This window comes from Moschus berezovskii, chromosome 18 (genome assembly GCF_049115385.1).
Source record: "Moschus berezovskii isolate FMDL1 chromosome 18, NW_MosBer_1.0, whole genome shotgun sequence".
Taxonomy (NCBI): Eukaryota; Metazoa; Chordata; class Mammalia; order Artiodactyla; family Moschidae; genus Moschus; species Moschus berezovskii.
In genome coordinates this window covers 38,552,115-38,577,826 of record NC_142477.1, presented here as the reverse complement: position 1 = coordinate 38,577,826, position 25,712 = coordinate 38,552,115, and the positions used below count along the sequence as shown (strand labels likewise).

At 41.0% G+C, this 25,712-nt stretch overlaps 1 protein-coding gene across 1 annotated transcript in view; it reads right to left on the bottom strand.

Annotated features, from left to right (window-relative positions):
• Nucleotides 1-25,712, bottom strand: part of SPEF2 (sperm flagellar and cilia associated 2) — a 201,730-nt gene that overhangs the window by 55,138 nt on the left and 120,880 nt on the right. The window contains exons 23-26 of the mRNA XM_055422187.2: nucleotides 22,599-22,736; nucleotides 16,507-16,658; nucleotides 12,963-13,143; nucleotides 6,610-6,778 (exon numbers count right to left, since the gene is read on the bottom strand). Of these exons, the coding sequence (XP_055278162.2) occupies nucleotides 6,610-6,778; nucleotides 12,963-13,143; nucleotides 16,507-16,658; nucleotides 22,599-22,736 (640 nt within the window). The remainder of the gene's footprint in view (nucleotides 1-6,609; nucleotides 6,779-12,962; nucleotides 13,144-16,506; nucleotides 16,659-22,598; nucleotides 22,737-25,712) is intronic.

Genomic DNA, 25,712 nt, shown 5'->3' with positions numbered 1-25,712 from the left:
GCTTTGTAGTATAGTCTGAGGTCAGGCAGGTTGATTCCTCCAGTTCCATTCTTCTTTCTCAAGATTGCTTTGGCTATTCAAGGTTTTTTGTATTTCCACACAAACTGTGAAATTATTTGCTCTAGTTCTCTGAAAAATAACATTGGTAGCTTGATAGGGATTGCACTGAATCTATAGATTGCTTTGGGTAGTATACTCATTTTCACTATATTCATTCTTCTGATCCATGAACATGGTATATTTCTCCATCTTTTTGTATCATCTTTGATTTCTTTCATCAGTATTTTATAGTTTTCTATATATAGGTCTTTTGTTTCTTTAGGTAGATTTATTCCTAAGTATTTTATTCTTTTTGTTGCAATGGTGAATGGAATTGTTTCCTTAATTTCTCTTTCTGTTTTCTCATTGTTAGTGTATAGGAATGAAAGGGATTTCTGTGTGTTAATTTTATATCCTGAAACTTTACTACATTCATTGATTACTTCTATAAATTTTCTGGTGGAGTCTTTAGGGTTTTCTATGTAGAGGATCATGTCATCTGCGAACAGTGAGAGTTTTACTTCTAATTTTCCAATTTGGATTCCTGTTATTTCTTTTTCTGCTCTGATTGCTGTGGCTAAAACTTCCTAAACTGTGTTGAATAGTAGCAGTGAGAGTGGGCACCCTTGTCTTGTTCCTGATTTTAGGGGAAATGCTTCAATTTTTCACCATTGAGGATAATGCTTGCTGTGGATTTATCATATATAGCTTTTATTATTTTGAGGTATGTTCCTTCTATTTCTGTTTTCTGGAGGGTTTTGATCATAAATGGATGTTGAACTTTGTCAAAGGCTTTCTCTGCATCTATTGAGATAATCATATCGTTTTTATCTTTCAATTTGTTAATGTGGTGTATCACATTGATTGATTTGTGGATATTAAAGAATCCTTACATCCCTGGGAGAAAGCCCACTTGGTCATGATGTACGATCTTTTAAATATGTTGTTGGATTCTGTTTGCTAGAATTTTGTTAAGGATTTGTGCATCTATGTTCATCAGTGATATTGACCTGTAGTTTGCTTTTTTTGTGGCATCTTTGTCTGGTATTGGTATTAGGGTGATGGTGGCCTCATAGAATGAGTTTGGAAGTTTACCTTTCTCTGCAAATTTTCTGGAAGAGTTTGAGTAGGATAGGTGTTAGCTCTTCTCTAGATTTTTGGTAGAATTCAGCTGTGAAGCTGTCTCGTCCTGGGCTTTTGTCTGCTGGAAGATTTCTGATTACAGTTTTGATTTCCGTGCTTGTGATGGGTCTGTTAAGATTTTCTATTTCTTCCTGGTTCAGTTTTGGAAAGTTATACTTTTCTAAGAATTTGTCCATTTCTTCCAAGTTGTCCATTTTATTGGCATATAGTTGCTGGTAGTAGTCTCTTATGATCCTTTGTATTTGTGTGTTGTTTGTTGTGATTTCTCCATTTTCATTTCTAATTTTGTTGATTTGATTCTTATCCCTTTTTTTCTTGATGAGTCTGGCTAATGGTTTGTCTGTTTTATTTATCTTCTCAAAGAACCAGCTTTTAGCTTTGCTGATTTTTGCTATGATCTCCTTTGTTTCTTTTTCATTTATTTCTGCTCTAATTTTTATGATTTTTTTTCCTTCTACTAACCCTGGGGTTCTTCATTTCTTCTTTTTCTAGTTGCTTTAGGTGTAGGGTTAGGTTATTTATTTGACTTTTCTCTTGTTTCTTGAGGTAAGCTTGTATTGCTATGAACCTTCCTCTTAGCACTGCTTTTACTCAATCCCATAGGTGTTGGGTTGTTGTGTTTTCATTTTCATTCATTTCTATGCATATTTTTATTTCTTCTGTGATTAGTTGGTTATTCAGAAGCATGTTGTTTAGCTTCCATATGTTTGTATTTTTAATAGTTTTTTTCCTGTAGTTGACATCTAATCTTACTGCAGTGTGATCAGAAAAGATGCCTGGAATGATTTCAATTTTTTTGAACTTACCAAGGCCTGATTTATGGCCCAGGATGTGATCTATCCTGGAGAAGGTTCCGTGTGCACTTGAGAAAAAGGTGAAATTCATTCTTTTGGGGTGAAATTCCTATAGATATCAATTAGGTCTAACTGGTCCATTGTAGCATTTAAAGTTTGTGTTTCTGTGCTAATTTTCTGTTTAGTTGATCTATCCATAGGTGTGAGTGGGGTATTAAAGTCTCCCACTATTATTGTGTTAAATCTCCACTTTCATACTTGTTAGCATTTGCCTTATATATTGTGGTGCTCATATGTTGGGTGCATATATATTTGTAATTGTTATATCTTCTTGGATTGACCCTTTGATCAATATTTAGTGTCTTTGTCTCTTTTCACAGCCTTTATTTCAAAGTCTATTTTATCTGATATGAGTATTGCTACTTCTTCTTTCTTTTGGTCTCCATTTGTGTGAAAAATCTTTTTCCAGCCCTTCACTTTCAGTCTGTATGTGTCCCTCGTTTTGAGGTGGGTCTCTTGTAGACAGCATATACGGGGGTCTTGTTTTTGTGTCCATTCAGCCAGTCTTTGTCTTTTGGTTGGGACATTCAACCCGTTTACATTTAAGGTAATTATTGATAAGTATGATCCCATTGCCATTTACTTTGTTGTTTTGGGTTCGAGTTTATACACCTTTTCTGTCTTTCCTGTCTAGAGAAGATCCTTTAGCATTTGTTGAAGAGCTTGTTTGGTGGTGCTGAATTCTCTCAGCTTTTGCTTGTCTGTAAAGCACTTGATTTCTCCTTCATATTTGAATTAGATCCTTGCTGGGTACAGTAATCTGGGTTGTAGGTTTTTCTCTTTCATCACTTTAAGTATGTCCTGCCATTCCCTTCTGGCCTGAAGAGTTTCTTTTGAAAGATCAGCTATTATCCTTATGGGACTCCCCTTGTGTGTTATTTGTTGTTTTTCCCTTGCTGCTTTTAATATTTGTTCTTTGTGTTTGATCTTCATTAATTTGATTAATATGTGTCTTGGGGTGTTTCACCTTGGGTTTATCCTATTTGGGGCTCTCTGGGTTTCTTGGACTTGGGTGATTATTTCCTTCCCCATTTTAGGGAAGTTTTCAACTATTATCTCCTCAAGTATTCTCTCATGGCCTTTCTTTTTGTCTTCTTCTGGGACTGCTATGATTCCAATGTTGGAGTGTTTGACATTGTCCCAGAGGTCTCTGAGCTTGTCCTCATTTCTTTTCATTCGTTTTTCTTTTTCCCTCTCTACTTCATTTATTTCCACCGTTATATCTTCCACCTCACTTATCCTATCTTCTGCCTCAGTTATTCTACTGTTGGATCCCTCCAGAGTGTTTTTGATCTCAGTTATGCATTACTCATTATTGATTGACTCTTTTATTTCTTCTAGGTCCTTGTTAAACATTTCTTGCATCTTCTCAATCCTTGTCTCCAGACTATTTATCTATAATTCCATTTTGTTTTCAAGATTTTGGATCATTTTTACTATCATTATTCTGAAATCTTTTCAGGTAGACTCCCTATCTCCTCTTCTTTAGTTTGGTGGGCATTTATCATGTTCCTTTACCTGCTGAATATTTCTCTGCCTTTTCATCTTGTTTAGATTGCTGTGTTTGGGGTGGCCTTTCTGTATGCTGGAAGTTTGTGGTTCCTCTTCATTGTGGAGGTTCCTCCCTGTGGGTGGGGTTGGACGAGTGGCTTGTCAAAGTTTCCTGGTTAGGGAAGCTTGCGTCGGTGTTCTGATGGGTGGAGCTGGATCTCTTCTCTCTGGAGTGCAATGAAGTGTCCAGTAGTGAGTTTTGAGGTGTCTATGGGTTTGGTGTGACTTTTGGCCACCTGTATTTTAATGCTTAGGTTTATGTTCCTGCGCTGTTGGAGAATTAGCTTGGTATGTCTGAAACTTGTTGGCTCTTGAGTGGAGCTTGGTTTCAGTGTAGGTATGCAGGCTTTTGAATGAGCTCTTGTCAATTAATGTTCCCTGGAGTCAGGAGTTTTCTGGTGTTCTCAAGTTTTGAATTTAAGCCTCCTGCCTCTGGTTTTCAGTCTTATTCTTACAGTAACCTCAAGACTTTTCCATCCATACCACACTGATGATAAAACATCTTTTGAAGACAATGGGCTGCCTTTCTGGGTGCCTGGTGTCCTCCGCCAGTGTTCAGAAGCTGTTTTGTGGAATTTGCTCAGCGTTCAAATGAACTTTTGATGAATTTGTGGGGGAGAAAGTGGTCTCCCCGTCCTATTCCTCCACCATCTTAGGGCCACCCCCCCCCACTTCATTGTTTTTTAACGAGTACTTAACTACAAGTACTTCAGAGATAGTTTATGAGAATAAGAAAATAAGGATTTGTCAGTGTTTGCCTGAGAATGAACCCATAAGAAATGGCAGTGTGATTCTAGCTGCAAGCCCAGCTTATACAATTCTACTTAGTTCAATAAATCTTTCTTGAAATTCTGATCTCAAGGGGTTCAAATTTTGGGAAGACAAATATTAACAAGGAAATTGTAATTAGATGTGTTGCATCTTATTTGAAGTAGTGGATGTAAGTATAAGTTACAGATGAAAGAGCCCTTAATCTTTCTGGGTTTCTGTATTAGCATCTGTAAAATTAGGAAATTGGACCCAACTAACTATTCCATTATAGTAAATTGAATCATTTCCTTCAAATGCTGATTATTTCCTTTATGTTCACCATTTGAGACGAATGAGGGTCACAAGTTCTTAACTGTAGTGCTACTCTTTCCTTGGCTCCAGGGGCCATCACCTCACACCTCCCCCATCCTCAGGGCTTTGTTGTAACTCCCACCCTAGATACCTGGATGGACTCCACCCAGGAAGCATTTCCTATTTCCTCAGATGGAGTGAGGTGACTGTGCTCTCCAGGGACCTGTTCAGTTCAGTCGCTCAGTCATGTCTGACTCTTTGTAACCCCATGGTGACCCCAGGGACCTGTACCTCCACGTAAAGAATAATAGTTGGTCACATGTCTGTCTCTGCCTTAGACTACAGTTCTGTCAGGGAAGGACCACGTTTCTGATTTTTTATGCAAGTTCGCCATTGTGTCTCTTGGACCCATCTTCATTGTGTTCTGCATGGTGGGGACCTAACAAACACATCAAGAGCAACCGATCAGTGGAGGGACTTCTGCTCATATGCTTCCTTCTCTTCCTCTCTTGCCTCAAGTCACTTCAGAAATGTGCAAGCAGGAACATTCAGAGGGCAGAGTATATCTGTGGTGGAGCTCACCCCCAAGGTTATTGGAGGTGTCTCCCAACTTAAGTTTTCTTTCCTCTTTTTACTCTGTCTTGAAAGTTATGACCAACCTAGATAGTATATTAAAAAGCAGAGACATTACTTTGCCAACCAAGGTCCGTCTAGTCAAGGTTATGGTTTTTCCCGTGGTCATGTATGGATGTGAGAGTTGGACTGTGAAGAAAGCTTATCACCGAAGAATTGATGCTTTTGAGCTGTGGTGCTGGAGAAGACTCTTGCGAGTCCCTTGGACTGTAAGGAGATCCAACCAGTCCATTCTAAAGGAGATCAGTCCTGGGTGTTCATTGGAAGGACTGATGTTGAAGCTGAAACTCCAATACTTTGGCCACCTCATGCGATGAGTTGACTCACTAGAAAAGACTCTGATGCTGGGAAGGATTGGGGGCAGGAGGAGACGGGGACGACAGAGAATGAGATGGCTGTATGGCATCACCGACTCGATGGACATGAGTTTGAGTGAACTCCGGGAGTTGGTGATGGACAGGGAGGCCTGGGGTGCTGTGATTCATAGGGTCGCAAAGAGTTGGACACGACTGAGCAACTGAACTGAACTGAAAGAGTTTTAGGCAGGAGGAGGCCTCCAGGAGATTAAGTTAAACCTGAGATCTGAATTAAACCTGAGGGCATGGCAACCCACTCCAGTATTCTTGCTTGGAGAATCCCATGACAGAGGAGCCTGGTGGGCTACAGTCCATATGGTTGCAAAGAGTCGGGCACGACTGAGTGACTAACACTTTCTCACTTTCACTTCAAGCCTGAAATTTACACACAGAATTAGCTTTTGGGCTTCCCTGGTGGCTCAGTGGTAAAGAATCGCCTGCAATACAGGAGATGCAAGAGATGCTGGTTCCATCCCTGGGTTGGGAAGATTCCTTGGGGAAGGAAATGGCAATCCACTCCAATATTCTTGCCTGGAAAATTCCATGGACAGAGGAGCCTGGCGGGCTACAATGGTCCATGGGGGTCTCAAAAAAGTTGGACATGACTGAGCGACTAAACTACTACCTGTTGCTTATAACCCTCTCTTGATTAAGGCAGCTACTGTCAGTCCCCTTGCACATACTTTTCAGATTACATAGTGTCATCTTGGGGTTCTTTTCACACGTTTTAAACGGTCTTTGAGATTTATTTCACCCTGAATACACTTGGTTATGTGGATAAATGACTTAGAAGGGGCTGGCATGGAGAATGTTTGCCAACTAACATTAGAGCTTACAGAAGCCTGAGTCTCTAAATAAAATCTAATGAACAGCATTCTAGTAGCTCAGAGGCTCATGTGCCTGATAAGTGCTTATTTTCCACCAAGGAGAGGTTAAGCATCCACGGTTCTGGATGCTAAAGCCGTGAATACCTTTTCCTTTTTTGTCCTCTTTTTTTTTCTTGGGTGGTGGTGGTGGTGGTGGCGGAGGCTCCTTTTTCACTTTTTTATTTGCAGCCGCCTGAGGAGGTTTTTCTTTTGTGTCTGCTGGCTGGTTTTCTTTTTCTTCTTCCATGAGCCTCTGATGAATTTCAGCAGCCACCTGGTTGTATAAGAGCAATACTTCAGTTAGTGCAACGTTTATGAAAGATGGTAACTATTTGGATTGAGTCATCATCCAATGTCACTGAAACCTCCTTTTACTGAAACAACAATGCCATGCACTGAGTCTTTACAGAACACACTTTGATGTTTCACTTAAATGGAAACCTGTCTCTGTCCCGAGATGTGACTTCCTGAGGCCATCCTCATTGCTGCCTCCAAACCTGGAAAGGTACATAGTCATACAAGCATTTCTTTCTCAATCTCAGACCTATGGACTGAATGCTCACTATTCTTCCAAGTTATTTAACTGATATGCAGAGTACATTACGTGGAATGCCAGGCTCGATGAAGTACAAGCTGGAATCAAGATTGCCGGGAGAAATATCAACAATCTCAGATATGCAGATGACACCATTATGGCAGAAAGCGAAGAAGAAATAAAGAGCCTCTTGATGAAAGTGAAAGAGGAGAGTGACAAAGTTGGCTTAACACTCAACATTCAAAAAAACGAAGATCATGGCATCCGGTCCCATCACTTCATGGCAAATAGTGGGGAAACAATGGAAACAGTGACAGACTTTATTTTTTGGGCTCCAAAATCACTGCAGATGGTGACTATAGCCATGAAATTAAATGCACTTGCTCCTTGGAAGAAAAGCTATGACCAACCTAGAGAGCATATTAAAAAGCAGAGACATTACTTTGCCAACAAAGGTCCATCTAGTCAAAGCCACGGTTTTTCCAGTAGTCATGTATAGATGTGAGAGTTTGACTATAAAGAAAGCTGAGTGCTGAAAAATTGATGCTTTTGAACTGTAGCGTTGGAGAAGACTCCTGAGAGTCCCTTGGACTGCAAGGAGATCCAACCAGTCCATTCTAAAGGAGATCAGTCCTGGGTGTTCATTGGAAGGACTGATGTTGAAGCTGAAACTCCAATACTTTGGCCACCTGATGCGAAGAACAGACTCACTGGAAAAGACATTGATGCTGGGAAAGATTGAAGGCAGGAGAAGGGGTCGACAAAGGATGAGATGGTTGGATGGCATCACCGACTTGATGGATGTGAGTTTGAGCAAGCTCTGAGAGTTGGTGATGGACAGAGAAGCCTGGCATGCTGCAGACAATGGGATTGCAAAGAATTGGACATGACTGAGTGACTGAACTGAACTGAATTGATTCTTTCAAGTTCCTGTTATCTCTTGGCTTTCAATCTGGGGCATTTCCCCTAAATCAGTGTTTCTCAGTCCTTTTTTGTTGTTGTTTTCATTATTGATTGTTTTTAAATCCATTTCTCCTAATTACATTCCACTCCATGAAATCTGAGTACTGCAGAAGTGTACATGCCTGTGTACTTTATGTATGTCTGTGCTTTGTACATAAAGTTAGTGAGAATCTGTCTTGTTCTTCAGTCAAGTTTTGTGAGTCCATGCCCTGTATTAACTGGGCTCACCAACACTTGAATCCTGGGCTCCCTTTCTATTCTAACACTAGATATCACCCCAGGAATGTACAGTGTTCATGGAGGACAACCTGTCCCCCTAACCAGCTAACTACATTGCTGGTTCTTAACTTCCTCTCCCTGGGAGACTTTGAGCTTCTCTCCATATCTGTACCCTCTCACAGATTTCCTGGTATAAGAGATTAACTGTGTGGTCACAACACAACAGCTGATGAATGGGCTGGGGTGAGCTGCTGCTGACTCCTCCCTCCCCCTGCTCTGAGGCTCTGTGGGCCTCAGGAAAACCTTGTCTTGGGGCTTGTGCAGCTGCAGCTGTGCCTGTAGTTAGAAAGACCGCAACTTTCAAACCATGTTATCTTTCAGATATATGCCCAGGAGTGGGATTGAATTTGAAAAAGTATATGTGTTAGTAGCTCAGTTATGTCTGACTCTTTGTGACCCCATGAACTATAGGCCACCAGGCTCCTCTGTCCATGGAATTCTTCAGGCAAGAATACTGGAGTGGGTAGCCATTCCCTTCTCCAGGGGATATTCCCGACCCAGAGATCAAACCCAGGTCTCTCACATTGTAGGCGGAACCTTTACCATCCAAGCCACCAGGGAAACCATTGGAAAAGAATAGAAATGTATATATGTATAACTTAAACTAACACAACATTGTTAATCACCTGTGATCCAAGGTAAAATAAAAATTAAAAATAAAATAAATTATAAAAGAAAGATTAGACCTGTTAAAATTTGTCCAATGGCTCCTGGAGAGGTGAAGGGCATTTATGAGTATCAAACTGAGAAATGAAAGCTGAGACAAGGTTTTCAAGGTTTTCTTTCTCCCTTTCACACACACACGGTGTGTGCCCCACACACCATGGGGGCAGTAGCAACAAATGGCTGAAAACTTAAAAATCTCAGTAAGGCAAATGGTGAGGAAATGGAGGTCCACGGAGTTTGTTTACTTATTAATGTTCTTACTGTGGCCAAGTAAGACTGTGTCTGATGATATTTCTGGGGAGAATTGGGTTAGGGGCCTGGAGGAGAAAGGGGAAGTTGGATGGAGGTGAACAGAATGATGAAAAAGGCACAATCTAGTGTTTACCTTCAGAGAAGTTTGCTGTCCTGTGGGCAACATAGACCAGCCAGTTCCTGTGCTCTCCAGACGCCTGCCGCAAAGTCCCACCACGCTCCTCAACCACGGCTCAGCATGTCACTGTCCTCAGCTGTTCTGCGTGCTAGTCACTTAGTTGTGTCTGACTCTTTGCAGCTCCACAACTGTAGCCTGCTAGGCTTCTCTGTCCATGGGATTTTCCAGGCAAGAATACTGGAGTGGGTTGCCATTTACTTCTCCAGGGAATCTTCCCAACCCAGGGATCGAAACTGGGTCTCCCACATTGCAGGCAGACTCTACCATCTGAGCCTCCAGGGAAGCCTTCAACTGTTCTATGACTTAATTCTCATCTCCAATCTTGAAATGGGCTGACAGTTCCCAAGAGCTAAGCCCAGCCCTGCGTCTTAATTTTCTCCATAGCTTTTAGCATCTGTGTTAATACTCATAGAAGATGCCCAGGAAAGGCTTACTGATTGACAGGATTTCTTTCAAAATAACCATAAGCTACAGAATATATCCACAGCTTCTGGCGCAGTGATCAAGAATCCACCTGCTAATGCAGGAGCTGTAAGAGATGTGGGTTCGACCCCTGGGTCAGGAAGATCCCCTGGAATAGGAAAAGGCAACTTGCTCCAGCATTTTTGTCTGGAAAATTCCATAGACAGAGAAGCCTGGTGGGCTACAGTCCATGGGGTCATGAAGAGTTGGACACGACTGAGTGACTGAGCACACATACACACCCACAGCTCTTTCGGTATTAGCGGAACCTCGGAGGGATGCAGAAAGGTTTCAAAGAGCAAGGCAGATTTTTTGGTGCGTGTGCATGTGTTTTTTTTAATCAGATGCTCTTTTGATAAAAATGAATTTCATGATAAATACTGTACTTTCAAATTCTTGGTAAAACTGTTAACGTTCTCCCCTAAATTGCAAGCAATTCATTTTTGAATCTGTTCTTGCAAGGCACAATAAGTTAGTAATTTCCTTTAAAATTGGATTTTTCTCCTCTGTAAACAGCCTTGTTATAATGGTGATGGTGATTATCATTACCTGAATTTTTCTAGTCCACTTCCCTCAAACACCTCTGGGTCTCTTTCAAAAATTAACATAATTCACAATACACCTAGTAATCTAGCTTGTAAGACTGAAGAAACTCTAGAAATAATGTTTTGACATAGTGGGTGTTAAACATGACTAGTTTCTTTGAAATCATTGCATACCTGCTAATTAGAAGAAAGTTCTGCTAAAAATTAACATAACATACTAAGTGGATAGCTCTTGGTAAAGCTGCTGTGTACAGAAAAAACCCAGGCTAAAGTGCTGTCATTTCATTTGCCTTGATCTCAGCTGGTCCTGTTCTCCCTGCATCATTTTATTGAATCAAGCCTTTCTTATTTGAAACTCAAAGTTCTCTTGTGTGTGTTAGTTGCTCAGTTGTGTCTGACTTGTTGCGACCCCATGGACTGTAGGGGTCCAGACTCCTCCATCCATGGAATTCTCCAGGTAAGAATACTGGAGTGTATAGCCATTCCCTTCTCCAGGGGATCTTCCCAACCCAGGGATCGAACCTAGGTCTTCTCCATTGCAGGTGGATTCTTTACTGTCTGAGCCAGCAGAGAAAGTTCTCTTAAGGTCATTTAATGTCAAAATTACTTGGAAGTCTACAAGAAATATAAAGGGATTCCCTAATAACTCAGTTGGTAAAGAATCCACCTGCAATTCAGGAGACTCCAGTTCGATTCCTGGGACAGGAAGGTCCACTGGAGAAGGGATAGGCTACCCACTCCAGTATTCTTGGGCTTCCCTTGTAGCTCAGCTGGTAAAGAATCTGCCTGAAATGCAGGAGACCTGAGTTAAGTCATAAAATCAGGATTCAAATGTAATTATTCGGTTCAGTTCAGTTCAGTTGCTCAGTTGTGTCCGATTCTCCGTGACCCCATGAATCACAGAACGCCAGGCCTCCCTGTCCATCACCAACTCCTGGAGTTCACTCAAACTCATGTCCACAGAGTCGGTGATGCCATCCAGCCATCTCATTCTCCATCGTCCCCTTCTCCTCCCGCCCCCAACCTTTCCCAGCATCAGAGTCTTTTCCAGTGAGTCAACTCGTCGCATGAGGTGGCCAAAGTATTGCAGTTTCAGCTTTAGCATCAGTCCTTCCAATGAACACCCAGGATTGATCTCCCTTAGAATGGACTGGTTGGATCTCCTTGCAGTCCAAGGGACTCTCAAGAGTCTTCTCCAACACCACAGTTCAAAAGCATCAATTCTTCGGTGATCAGTTTTCTTCACTGTCCAACTCTCACATCCATACACGACCATGGGAAAAACCATAGCCTTGACTAGACGGACCTTGGTTGGCAAAGTAATGTCTCTGCTTTTTAATATACTATCAAGGTTGGTCATAACTTTCCTTCCAAGGAGTAAGCGTCTTTTAATTTCATGGCTGCAATCAGCATCTGCAGTGATTTTGGAGCCCCCCAAAATAAAGTCTTACACTGTTTTCACTGTTTCCCCATCTATTTCCCATGAAGTGATGGGACCAGATGCCATGATCTTTGTTTTCTGAATGTTGAGCTTCAATACTAATTACTAAACAATCCTTCCTCCTATGCTTTCTGTATGGTGTTCAAAAGTCTACAAGCAAAGTGGTACAGTTTTAAACAAATTTCTTAACATAATGATCTATTATATTTAGTTTCCAAAAAACTTCCATATTCATTATTTCATTGGATCTTTTCAATCATTCAAGAAAGACTAGGTAGAATGTCTCCCATGTTACAGATAAGGAACTGAAGACTCAGAGAGGTTAAGTGATTTTCCTGAGATCACACAGCTTAACCAAGAGATATAGCCAGGGCTCTTGGTGCTGTATGATACTCTCTAAGAATCTAATATTTTAAAACTTTTTTTCCTAGGTAATTTTAGTGGGATGCATAAGACTTGTAAATTATGTTTATGTTCAATTAAACGAAGAATAATAGTTAACCAACTTCTCTTTTTAGAACTTCTAGATCTGGTTTCCTACTCTCTGGTAGCTGTGGTCTTTGCAGACTACAGCACATTGCCACTGCCATCATCATTTATATGAACATCAATGTCACCGGCATAGCAGCAGAAGCATCTCAAGAATGCACTGAGGACTCAATACTGTGTTAGATGTGGGCACTATGCTAGGTGTAGCAGATACAGAGAGTTTTAGAATTGTTAAGTATTCAGGAAAACACTAATGAGATAAAAGTTATAAACAATAACCTAGACAATAAGAGTCAAGAGTAGGACAGACAATAACTGCTACAAGGATTGGAAGAGCATATGATCACAGAAGGTTTGGGCTTCGGGAAACAGACAACCAATTGGTTGGTCATGAAGGCAATACTAAGACTTAAAGAACGTGTAGGCTGAATCTCTGAATTTAAAAATCTGGCCCTACTGGGTTCCATACTTAAATGGCAAAGTTGGCTTCTCTGTTTCTCTTATTTCTTTTAGAATACAAAAACTTGTGGGAGATATAAACGTATGTTGTGAACATTGTGTAAACTTTCTATTCACAGCACATTACCAACTTTGGAATTCAATGAATGGGTGTTACTAAAAGAAAACGTAATAACCAGCACTGCTTACCATGTGAGATACGGCCAAAGAAGCCTGCTGCCACGTATCCATCACCATCTTCTCATCAGCCTCAAAGTTTAACTCTACACTTTCCAGCGTGTAATCGATCTTGCCCTTCAGGATGCTTTTTGTTTTTGGTTTGGATAAAGCTGACTCTGGAGAAATGGATCTTCGAGGAACCAGGGGAATTCTTGGGAAAATCAACAAAAAAGAAATATAAAGACTTCAACAGAATTCTATTTTTTTGGCCATGCTACTTGGTAAATTTTGTTCTCTGTTCTAAGAAGAACCCTTTAGATGGAGAAAAGACTATGAAAGGCTTTATTCAAATTTTTATGATTCAGAGACTCTTATTAACAAGAGGAAACTAGAGACAAGCAATGCTAAAACATAATCTTTAGGACTAATTCTTTGTAATTATGAGGAAGGCAATTTTATGAAGAAATTCAATTTTGGAATTTATCTGGGATATAAACTTCCAACAAGGAATAAATCAGTCATGAAAAAGCGAACCAGATAGATTTGAGCATCACTTCTTTAATATGACTAGCACTTGGCTTCTGGAAATGAACAGTTAAAAGCGGGATATATTATAATAGATGTGAGGTCTGCAAGGGATGTCTCACTGAGGTTTGAGAGCACCAGCAGCCCTCCACCCACATTGAGAATGGATGATGAACTGTTTGCAAAGTGCTGTGAGAACACAGAGTTAAGCTTTCCCCCTGCTCTCAACCATATTGCTGCTGCCTCTGTGTAGAGATTTTAGAGCAGCCCCTGGGAATGTCCAATCCATGAAGGATTCCAGGATCTCAGAGGCTAACTGCAGGCAGTGATCCACAGATCAGAATGCTTACTGTGACTGGGATCCCGCTCAGTGATAGAACATAGGAAGGGCTTTCAGCTTGGGCAGAAAGGAACTCCCAGGATGCCTTGGCTAAAACTTGAGAAGAGCAAGCGTTTAGCCTGGCAGACTCAAGTTGCTGGGGAATGGAGCAGTGATGCAGAAAGCTGACTGTGAAGTTTTGCACATCATTGGCTTGGTCATGTTTCGAAGCATCAGACGAGGTTTTCTGAGGCTGGCTCTTTGATTATCACAAGGTTTGGAACTTTGACAGTACACGGTACCTATGGAGGCCATGTGTTTATGACTCAGTACCCACCTACCCACAGGCCAGTTGACACTTCAATAATCAAGTAATGCTCAGTATCAGTCACTGAAACATACATTCATGTGCCTAACCAGTTAAGGTAAAGGTTTTGTGATTATCTCTAGATGTTTAAGATGGGGCAACAGGCATTTCCCAAAACCTTGCTTTGGAGGACTGCAGTGGCGGCATATCATTTAAAAAAGGAATCTGGGTTTGGAATTCATCTACTGAGAAAAATTCTGGTCTAGCCAGTTCTCAGTATCAGTAGATATGAACTGGGGCATGTCACTTGACTTTCTGAGGCTCCATCCCTCTTGAAAGAATAAAAATACAATAATATTATTATTACTATTATTTTTATACATTATTTGTTATTAGTTAATACCATTATTATTACTATTAGACTGCTGGAGGAATAAAATAGACAAACTATGTGAAAATGCTTGACGCTGTGCTCATTTCCCTACACATGTTAAAAAGATTGGTTGACTGGTTGGTTGGCACATCCTTTGGCTGAGAGTTCCAGGAGATACTTACAGCAGTGACTTGAGGTTGAGATTGGTGCATAGAGTTGTTTCGCAGAAAATAGGAACTGGCTGTTCTTTTGCCCATCTCACTCTACTAACCAACATTAACAGCTTCCCCATTATGCCTGACTTGCTATTTTGTGCTAAGAACAGAATGCACTGCTACTGGGGACACTGAAACTTGGCCTCTTTTGATGACTTCTGATGGTTCGTATCACTTTGGAAATTTTCTTATTGGTTTTAATTGCAATGTTCTCTTTCAGCACTGGCTGAGTTAAAACATTCATCTTGTATTTGAGTCAAAAAGAGGGTACAGATTTTCCTTTTTGTGTTTTCTTGCTTACACGTGGTCCTTGCAGGGACATGATGGGACTAGATGGAAGAAGCCTACAGAGAAATGGGCCTCAGATCACTGTGGAATCCTGTTGTGCTCAGGCCATTTCAAATTCTTGATGGCATAAGGGAGGGTAAAACAAGAGATACTCACAATTAAAACAGTGCATGTGAGGAAGAACAGTTCGTTGTCATATTATGCAATAAAGATAATAGTTACCACTTATCGAGAGTCACTGGGACGAGGTCTCAAGTTTTCTGACTCTCAGACATGGTGCTATATGTTCTGAGGATCTCATTTTCTACAGTCTTCATAACCATCCTACTTTTACAGATAATGAAGCCAAGGCTTAAGAGAGTTGGGGGTGACTTTCCCAAATAAATTGTTTTAATTTACTTACATATAACTAGTAATTGGATAAAAATGTAATCTTTTTAAAAATTTATTTTAATTGGAGGCTAATTACTTTACATTATTGTATTGGTTTTGAAATACATTGACATGAATCTGCCCTGGGTGTAGATTTGTTCCCCATCTTGAACCCCCCTCTCACCTCCCTCCCCATCCCATCCCTTTGGTTCATTCCAGTACACCTGCCCCGAGCATCCTGTATCATGCATCAAACCTGGACTGGCGATTCGTTTCACATATGATAATATACATGTTTCAGTGCCATTCTCCCAAATCATCCCACACTCGCCCTTTCCCACAGAGTCCAAAAGACTGTTCTATACATCTGTGTCTCTTTTGCTGTCTCGCATACAGGGTTATGTTTATTATCTTTCTAAATTCCATATATATGCATTAATATACTGTATTGGTGTTTTTCTTTCTGGCTTACTTCACTCTGTATAATAGGCTCCGGTTTCATCCACCTCATTAGAACTGATTAAAATGTATTCTTTTTAATGGCTGAGTAATACTCCATTGTGTATATGTACCACAATGTAATGTTTATTCTACCCTTACCATCAAGTTTATTTTCATGCTGGTGGGAATCTGATGTTAGATCATTAAGAAGTTTCAGTCTCACAAAGATATAACCACATAAGTTTGGGTCTTTACTGTTTCTCAGTTTCCTGTACTGTAAAAGAAGACACATAATGCCTTGCAGTTTCATTTACATCATGTCACACGCAGACACACCCATACACATAGAACAGCATGGGACCTTTCATAAAAGTGGTAGAGGGTCATGGTCCCTTACCAGAAAGCCTTGTGGTCAAAAGTGTTTCAGAATTCAGAATTTGTGTATACTATATATTCCTTACTATCCCCAGAAGTCAGGTGGAAGTACTCCATTACAAAACACACTGTATCTCTGCAGCAAAAATGAGTAATCAATGAGTAGATAAGTAGAATAAATAATGCGTATCAATAGTCTTTGTCAAAGTCAGAAAAGAAATTCAGTTTTCAGAACTTTTTTTTTTTTTTGGATTTTGGATTAGCAGATACAGGAGTGTGGTTTTATAGTGGTATTCAATTTAAAATCACAAAGCTTTATGTTCAGACTAATTACAGTGCAACATGATCATCTACCTTACCTAAGCTGGCTTTCCAAAATATCTTTACTATCCAGTTGGACCAGTGGGACTCGAGTGAATCTCTTAGCGTCATCCATTGGAATTTTACATTCCATGGCCCTGTAATAATCTTGTAGGAGTCTCTTCGTATCTTGGAAACGGTTCAGTTCTGCCTTTAATAGCAAATATGAATGTTAATACCCAAGACAAAATAAGATAATCTGCACATATTTTCCATATAAAGCTCTGTAAACGCTCTTTAAAAACAGTAGGTTGAAATCAGCTTTCTAGAAACTAAGAGAGGTGGTTTTAAATGTTTATCTAAGATTTCATAAAAATTAAAGAAAATTGGTGAGTTTGCATTCTCTGTACATACTGAAAATGAGTCAACTTAACAAGATGACATTTCCATGCCTCTTAATAATGTTACAAAAGATAGTATGATGTCTGAAATAGTGCATATCAGTCATTATTTTGGCTTTAGGAATTCTCTGTGCCCTATATTCAACCAATCAATACATTAACAAACATTTGAGTGTGTTTCATCATACATAACACATTAGTTGACTTTGGAAATACTAAAAGTACACATAAAATACATAATATAAATACACATACTTCTATAAAAGAACTGAAACACAAAATAAGACTAGGTATTTGTCCTGTAGGACTATGAACTGTAGCTGTGGAGAACTAACAAATGGTGAGGTGAAGTGATAATGAACAGCTTTTTTTTCTCAGAAGTTTCCATTCCTGCTCAACATGAACAGAAGGGAGGTCACTCCTCCAAGCTCAAAACGAAATGCCTCTGCTAACTTTGCCAGGAGGCACCTTGAGGGATAGGAAATGGAGAAGCACAGAGGAGCATCAGTTATTCCTGAGTGACTCCCTCCCAGCAGGTTGTTTCCATTTGTGGTAATTGTGACAAATTACACAAACAGACCATGAGTTTTCCAACCTGCTCTCCTACTAGATGTCAGAAAAGTTGGCATATCGGTGCTTCTCTCTGGTGGTGTAACCATGACCTTCATTCTTTGCTTTTGTTAGTAGGGTCACTTAAACCAGTTCAGTTCAGCTGCTCAGTCACGTCCAGCTATTTGTGACCCCATGGACTGCAGCACGCCAGGATTCCCTGTCCATCACCAACTCCCGGAGCTTGCTCAGACTCATGTCCATCGAGCCAGTGAGGCCATCCGACCATCTCATCCTCTGTCATCCCCTTCTTGTCCTGCCTTCACTCTTTCCCAGCATCAGGGTCTTTTCCAATGAGTCAGTTCTTTGCATCAAAGTATTGGAGCTTCAGCTTCAGCATCAGTCCTTCCAGTGAATATTCAGGGCTGATTTCCATTAGGATTGACTGGTTTGATCTCCTTGCAGTCCAAGGGACTCTCAAGATGGAAGCTCTTATGCAGATGTATTCCACAACAGCTAGTTAATTATAGAAAGCATCTTTTCTAAAAAGAACAAAACTCACTTGGTGTTCAAAGCCCTGGTGGCTCAGATGGTAAAGAGTCTACCTGCAATGTGGGAGACTCTGGATTGATCCTTGGGTGGGGAAGATCCCCTGGAGAAGGGAATGGCTATCCATTCCAGTACTTTTGCATGGAGAGTCCCATGGATAGAGGAGCATGGCAGAATATTTATAAAGGCGTCCCTATATTCAGGAAGCAAGTAATTTTTTCATTTATGTAATAAAACATCAAGGAACAGTCTTGTTCTGCCATATTGAGTTTGGAAAAAGTAAATGTCTGCTTTGCATTGTAGTCTACAACAAAAGACAAAGGTAGTTTCAATAGATTTGTTTTTGATACAGGAAAGGATAAGCCAAACTGATCCTGAAAAGCTGCTATCTGCAGTATTAAACTTTTCTAGCTAAATAACTGAAATAAGAAGAAATTCCTTTGGTTAATTCTATACTGTAAATAAAATTACCATTTATATATTATCTTAAGATATGATAAGATATGAAGAAAAGCTATGACCAACCAGAGAGCATATTAAAAACAGAGACATTACTTTGCCGACAAAGGTCCGTCTAGTCAAAGCTATGGTTTTTCCAGAGGTTATGTATGGATGTGAGAGTTGGACTATAAAGAAAGCTGAGTGCCAAAGAACTGACGCTTTTGACCTGTGGTGTTGGAGAAGACTCTTGACAGTCCCTTGGACTGCAAGGAGATCCAACCAGTCCATCCTAAAGGAAATCAGTCCTGAATATTCATTGGAAGGACTGATGCTGAAGCTGAAACTCCAATACTTTGGTCGCTGACTCATTGGAAAAGACCCTGACGCTGGGAAAGATGAAGGCAGGAGGAGAAGTGGATGACAGAGGATGAGATGGTTGGATGGCATCACTGACTTGATGGATGTGAGTTTGAGCAAGCTCCGGGATTTGTTGATGGACAGGGAAACCTGGTGTGCTGCAGTTGACAGGGTCACAAAGAGTCGGACATGACTGAGCAACTGAACTGAACTGATACTCAAGAGAATCTTCATGGTACCACATTTACAGTGTGTGGCATGCAAACGTATTAATAAACCCAATTTGTACAAATTGGACATTGACAAATAAATTTGGGAAACTGAAGTATTGTGAGGCTATAAAAATTGTTAGTTATTAAAACTATAAGCATTATGTTTTAGGAATGCTTACCAAATTAGCATTACTTGGTAAATATATTTAGAAATCCGGAAATTATTTCCTCCTTAACTTGAAGAACTGAACTATTTAATTATGATTAAGATTAGTAGGTCCTATTTTATATAATTGGTATTTCAGACATGCCTCAGACTAACCCTGTTATAATATTTTATATAAAATATTAATTTATTTTGGGGGGACATAATTTGACTCATTATACAGCTAACTATGAATAAGATGCCATTGTACATCCACAATACCCATATAAGCAGAATTAAGATTGCTTTCACACTTGTGATAGCTAGTAAATAATGCTTTCTCATTGTTTCTGTCTTCAAAGAATCTCAGTTTTGAAAGCGATCTTAGAAATCATCTAGCATAGCATTTTCTAAAATTTGTTTTGTACAAACCTTGTCTTCAGTTAAGTTCAGTTGCTCAGTCATGTCCGACTCTTTGCAACCCTGTGTACTGCAGCACGCCAGGCTTCCCTGTCCATCACCAACTCCTGGAGCTTGCTCAAACTCATGTCCATCGAGTTGGTGATGCCATTTAACCATCTGATCCTCTGTTGTCCCCTTCTCCTCCTGCCTTCAACCTTTCCCAGCATCAGGTTCTTTTCCAATGAGTCAGTTCTTTGTAACAGGTGACTGAAGTATTGAAGTTTCAGCTTCAGCATCAGTCCTTCCAATGAATATTCAGGACTGATTTCCTTTGGGATTGACTGGTTGGATCTTCTTGCTGTCCAAGGGACTCTCAAGAGTATTCTCCAACACCACAGTTCAAAAGCATCAATTCTTTAGTGCTCAGCTTTCTTTATAGTCCAACTCTCACATCCATACATGACTACTGGAAAAACCATAGCTTTGACTAGACAAACCTTTGTTGGCAAAGTAATGTCTCTGCTTTTTAATAGGTTGTCTAGGTTGGTTATAGCTTTTCTTCCAAGCAGCAAGCGTCTTTTAACTTTATGGCCGTAGTTACCATGTGCAATGATTTTGGAGCCCCCCCCCCCCCGCCAAAATAAAGTCTCTCACTGTTTCCATTGTTTCCCCATCTATTTGCCATGTGAATCTTGTCTTATAGACTGTTAATGAGCACCACACTGGGGATAAAACAAAGAAAAACTTTGCAACATCAGCTTCAGCAATCCTGGGTTAGCACACTCAACGAGTTTCTATATTGCAGGGCATCTTGATAATAATAATATGTCAATATTTTTGTTAATGTCCCAGCAAGAAGGAAGGGTAGAGTACATAGCCCTTCCCAAAGTCTTTTGAATCATCAAGTCCTTGTTTTGTGAAACATCTTGTAGGAGTAGTGTTCTACAGAATCCACCTTGGGAAACACTTATCTAGCCATAAACCCTTGAAAACTTTCACAAAGATTTTTCTCCCCTTCACAAATATGCAAAATATTCCGCTTATGGGCTCCTGGACCAGCAGCTCAAGGGCCTGAAAAGTCTGTTATTTGATGGACAGTTCTAATCATTAGGCTCTCTTTTTCACTTATTGACCTGAAATCTACCTCTCTCCTGTAGTTTACAGCTTTATTTTTTATTTTTTCCTTTTTTATAGGATTCTGTCAATCTGTGCAGAACAGGCCTTTTCTGTTAAAGGCTAGCCTTTAACTATGGAAACACTGATGACAAATCAGTGGTCAGAGGTACTGGCCCAGGAGTTGGACTCCCTGAGTCCGAATCCCAGTTCTCTCTCGATTGGTGTGTGGCATTGGTCAAATTACTTCATCTACGTTTGCCTCAGTTTCCTCATCTGTGAAATGAGCATTAAGATAGAATGTACAGCCTAGGGTTCCTGTGAAGGTTTAATGTATTGCACATGAAGAATCCCTAGAACCATGTCTGGTACATAGAGATTAAGAATTTAATACATATTAGCCTTTATTTGCTGTCCTTTCTTTACCCTCTTTTTTTCCCCCTAGTTGGTTTTAGATGTAGATTCTGTATCTCAGGGAGAGTCTGAAAGGCAGGTAGTGTGGGGTGTAAGAGTTATGCCATTTTCACAAGAGGTGCATATTGCTTGCACTTCTGGGAATGATTTACAAAAATTCTCTAATTCCTTTCCCTTCACTATTGGATTTCCGTTATTTCCACCGTAAGCTTTTGACACACCTTTACCAACATTCAATCTCCTTTACTCAAAGTGGAGCCCCAGGGGCGTCACCCCAGGGGGTTTAAGCTGCTGGGTGTCTCGCCTTCACACTCAGCACAACCCATGCCTCGTGGCTCTCTCCTGCATCCCAGAGCCGGCAATCAGTGAGGCAGCTCCTGTCTCTTAGGCTTCTGCCTCCCGTGGTCCACGATTGTCTCTTGGAGTGCTGGAAGTCCTCGCCTTCAAAGTCACTTGTTGAACAAGGATTTACTGAACACCTCCTATGCCCAGCTCTGATGAGCCTCAGCTAACTATCCTCATTTCTGGCAATAACTTCTCCTCTAAACGAACCAGTTCAAGACCTGAAAGGCACTCTCTTCCACTGTATCCTCACTGCTATTTCTTAGGAAAGAATACTCCTGTAGACACAGTTTGATTACCAAGATACCCTTCATATTCCCCTCAGTGTGAAGAGATTATAGACAGGTTTCTCCCTAACTCCAGGCTCCTGATAAGCTCATTCTGTGTCACTTTGAGATGTAAATCTCTTCAGATCTTTCCTCAGGTTCTAGGAACCAGAACTGCCTCTGTCGAGGACCTGGGAACAACCTCTTTGAGATGGCAGCATATGAAGTGAAAGAAGCAGCCCTAGGTCCCTGTCCTCTGGGAGGAGAAGAACCTGACTTAGGAAGACATCTTGCTCCAAGAAGAAAGGAGAAAGTTTACTTTTCCTTTAGGTGAGGCCAGTTGAGAAACACAGGTTGCCCATGACACCCCACCCCACTCCAGCTCTTAGAAACACTCCAGCCCTTCTTCTTGGGAAAGCTGGGTCTCCAGACTTGGTCTGTGCTCTCTCCTCTACTGTTGATGAACTTCTTGGGATAAGGTCAATGTCTGCCTCTTTAGCTGGTCCAGCACGCTTCATTATTTCAATGGGCTGCAAAAGCAAGTTAACCAGGTTGTTCTGATGAATGGTCTGTGTTGCCAATCTGGACACAAATGTTTTTCAGGAATCAAGTGCCTACTGAGACGGATCCTGCCCATGTTCTGCGGCAAGGCTTCGGGTGTCCGCTGTGGGGGGCTGGTGAGGTAGTGACCCAGGACAGACACCATCTCTGCTGTCCCCTCCACAGCTCCAGGCCACCTGGAAACTGATGAGGTGTCACTTGAGATGTTCCCAGTTCTGGTGTTTGCTTGAAATGGTTTATTTCAGCTGAATTCCTTGGTAAGTTGGGGCTCACGACTGGGTCGGGTGCTCTGAGTGAAATGAGCTCCAAACAGCCCCCTACATTCCCAGAGGGGTGGTTAATAGGAGGGCTGTGGCCATAGAGGGCAGAGTCTGTGTCATTCTGACCGGCCACTCTTACCTGCATCAGTGAGAAGAAATGGTTCAAGGCTATTCCTGTTGAGTCCTGCAACCAGCTCTCGTTAATGATGTCCAGACGCTCCTGCTCTGCTTCCTCCTTGCGGGCATCGCAAATGTCCCACAGGCGGTCCCGTAAATCCTGAACACAGAGAAGCAACGCCGTGAGGCTTCAGAATCGCAGCTCGGATGACTTCCGTGTAATGAAACTAAAATCCTTTGCCTGTCTTAAAAATGTGCCTGAAGAAGATTTAGATCTAATGCATTCATGTATTTTATCCTTTTGCTCAACAAATATTTATTTTGCTTCTACTCTGTCAGGTCTTCGCTTTCTAAGACCCCCCTCAGCATACCCCGTACCCATGTCCAAACCCCTGCAGTTCACTTTCTTCACGGGGCGGGCTATGGTTTCTGTATTCTAATCCTTCCTCACAAGACTTGTTTGGTTGAAACAAGACCTCTCAGGGAAATTTGGAGGAAATGGTGTATTATTGGTGGAAAAAATCTGCAGTTCTGTGGACTCCAAGGGCATACATAGGCTTGTTGATGAATCATGGGTGGAACATGTCATTCACCAAGAAATGGTGTTTGAACTTAATGGGGCTCTCTGAAGATAAGCTTTGTACTTACTAGAGTTAACAGTATAATAAAATCTTTTAAAGATCCCATCTCTGCCATTTACTAGATCCTGAGCAATAATGATGATAATACCTTTCTGTGTGGGTCACTGCATCAGAAAAGAGGTCAGTGAACTTACATTGACTCATTGAATGCCTCCCAACAAACTTAGGTACTCTTATTATCTTCCTTTTGCAGGTGAGGATCTGAGTCAGCCACAGAGAGGTTTTTTTTCCTAAAGTCATCCTATGAGCAAGTGGTGGAGTCAGGATATGAGCCTGTGGGCTTGAGTAAGATGTACCACTAGATTAGGGCTCAGTTACTCGACCTGTGAAATGGGGATGTTGTTTACCCTTTGGATGTGCTATAGTGAGCCTAAGCCTATAAAGCACTTTGATCCCTGGGTTGGGGAGATCCTTGGAGGAGGGTATGGCAACTCACTCCAGTATTCTTGCCTGGAGAATTCCATGGACAGAGGAGTCTGGAGGGCTACAGCCCATGGAGTTGCAAAGAGTTGGATACGGCTGAAGTGACTTAGCATGCATAAAGCACTTAGCACAGTATTCAGCACACAATAATTTCTCAATTATAAAGACTATCATAGCAATTCATAGCAATAAAATATCTGTTTAATAAAAATCCCATTAAGAAAATATATATAGTCCAATAAAACTTGACAGTTTTCATAACATTAATAATTTATTGAATAGTAACTGTGCATTGGGCATTGTGTTTAGTGCCTGACATTGATTACCTCATTCATCCCCACAATAACCAAGAGAGAAGATCCTGATGAGAAATTGGATGCCCAGAGTAAGTTAAATCACTTGCCGATGGTTTCAACGTGGTGAAGTCAGGAATTCAAGAGCAAGAAAATTTTATTCCAGTATCTACAGAGAGTTTTATTTCTGCAATGCAGTGTTTATGGAACACTTAGCGTTTTGGTTTGTTATCTTGTGGGGGCTTCATGTGAAATGAAAAGACCACTGCCATTTTTATAGCTGTGTGCTAATGGCAGAAGAATGCACTATTATTCAGAGCTGATCTGGGCGTCTGGGGTCTTTCCACAAATGCTATATCAGACATTCAGTGAGGACTGGCTTGTACTCTCCACACATGTATACATTTTTAAAAAGACAGCAGAGGAAGCAGAGGCATTGTTTCTAGGTCTCATTCTGTTTCTGACTCACTTGGAGGCCTTAGATAACTCACTGTTATCTCTGTAGTTTGGTTTTCTAATGGTAAGATGAGGATAACATGATAGCAGAGCCTCATTATTAACTTCTTAGGATTGAAATGAAATAAACCAAGAACAAGGACTGTTACCAGGGATAAAGAGGTTAACTACTGGCAAATAGGATTATGGATTTGTCATTTTAAATTTTTGCTTGTTTTAAGTATCTAATTTGTGTACAATAAACAAATGGTACTTCAGGAATTTGGGGGAAAATGCTCAGAAGGTATTTTAAGTCTGAAAACCTTCTCATTCTACTGGCAATCATCTGATTGATCTGGGGCAAGAGTTGATAGGAGGGCTGGCTTTGTGAATAGGTAGGAAACAGAAAAGGCAGATATGCTTTAGAATTAAGAACAGGTAAAATGCTTCAGTCGGAGAAGGCAAGGCAAGCCACTCCAGTACTCTTGCCTGGAAAATCCCATGGATGGAGGAGCCTGGTAGGCTGCAGTCCGTGGGGTCGCTAAGGGTCGGACACGACTGGGCGACTTCACTTTCACTTTTCACTTTCACACATTGGAGAAGGAAACGGCAACCCACTCTAGTGTTCTTGCCTGGAGAATCCCAGGGACGGGGATGCCTGGTGGGCTTCCGTCTATGGGGTCACACAGAGTCGGACACGACTGAAGTGACTTAGCAGCAGCAGCAGCAGCAAAATGCTTCAGTACTGCGGCATTTGTTAATTCAATACCTGCTTGATAGAACCTACCAGCACCCTGCTCATCCAAGTTACCACTACGCCTTCATTTAACTTCAATAGCTCCCCAGTTGGTTTCCCAATGCCTCTTAAACACACCAAGCATCCTCCTCCTTTAGTGCCTTTGCTTTTCTCTCTGCCTAATACACTCTTCCTCCCCAGATCTGCCTGGCTCATTCACTCTCTCCTTTCCTTAGTTTGCTCAAATATCGCCTTCTCAGAGTGGGCCTTTACACAAACACTGGATACTAAATAGTACATCAGTGTTCTTTCCTCAATGCTCTTTGTCCTTCACACAGATCTTACCAGTGACACATTCACTGTACATTTATGTGTTTATTGTTTATTCTTTGCATTCTGGCCCCAAGAATATAAACATCCTGACGTCACAGGCTTTTTTTCCCACTGTTCTATCCCTAGCCCTTGTAACAGTGCTGAGACCCTGGTAGATGTTCAATAAATATTCACAGAGCAGATGAATGGGTCATGGGGTAGAGCCTGGCAATTTGTTGTTGTTGTTGTACAAATAAACATTGAGACTATACTCAGATTTGACCACTAGCAGCCTA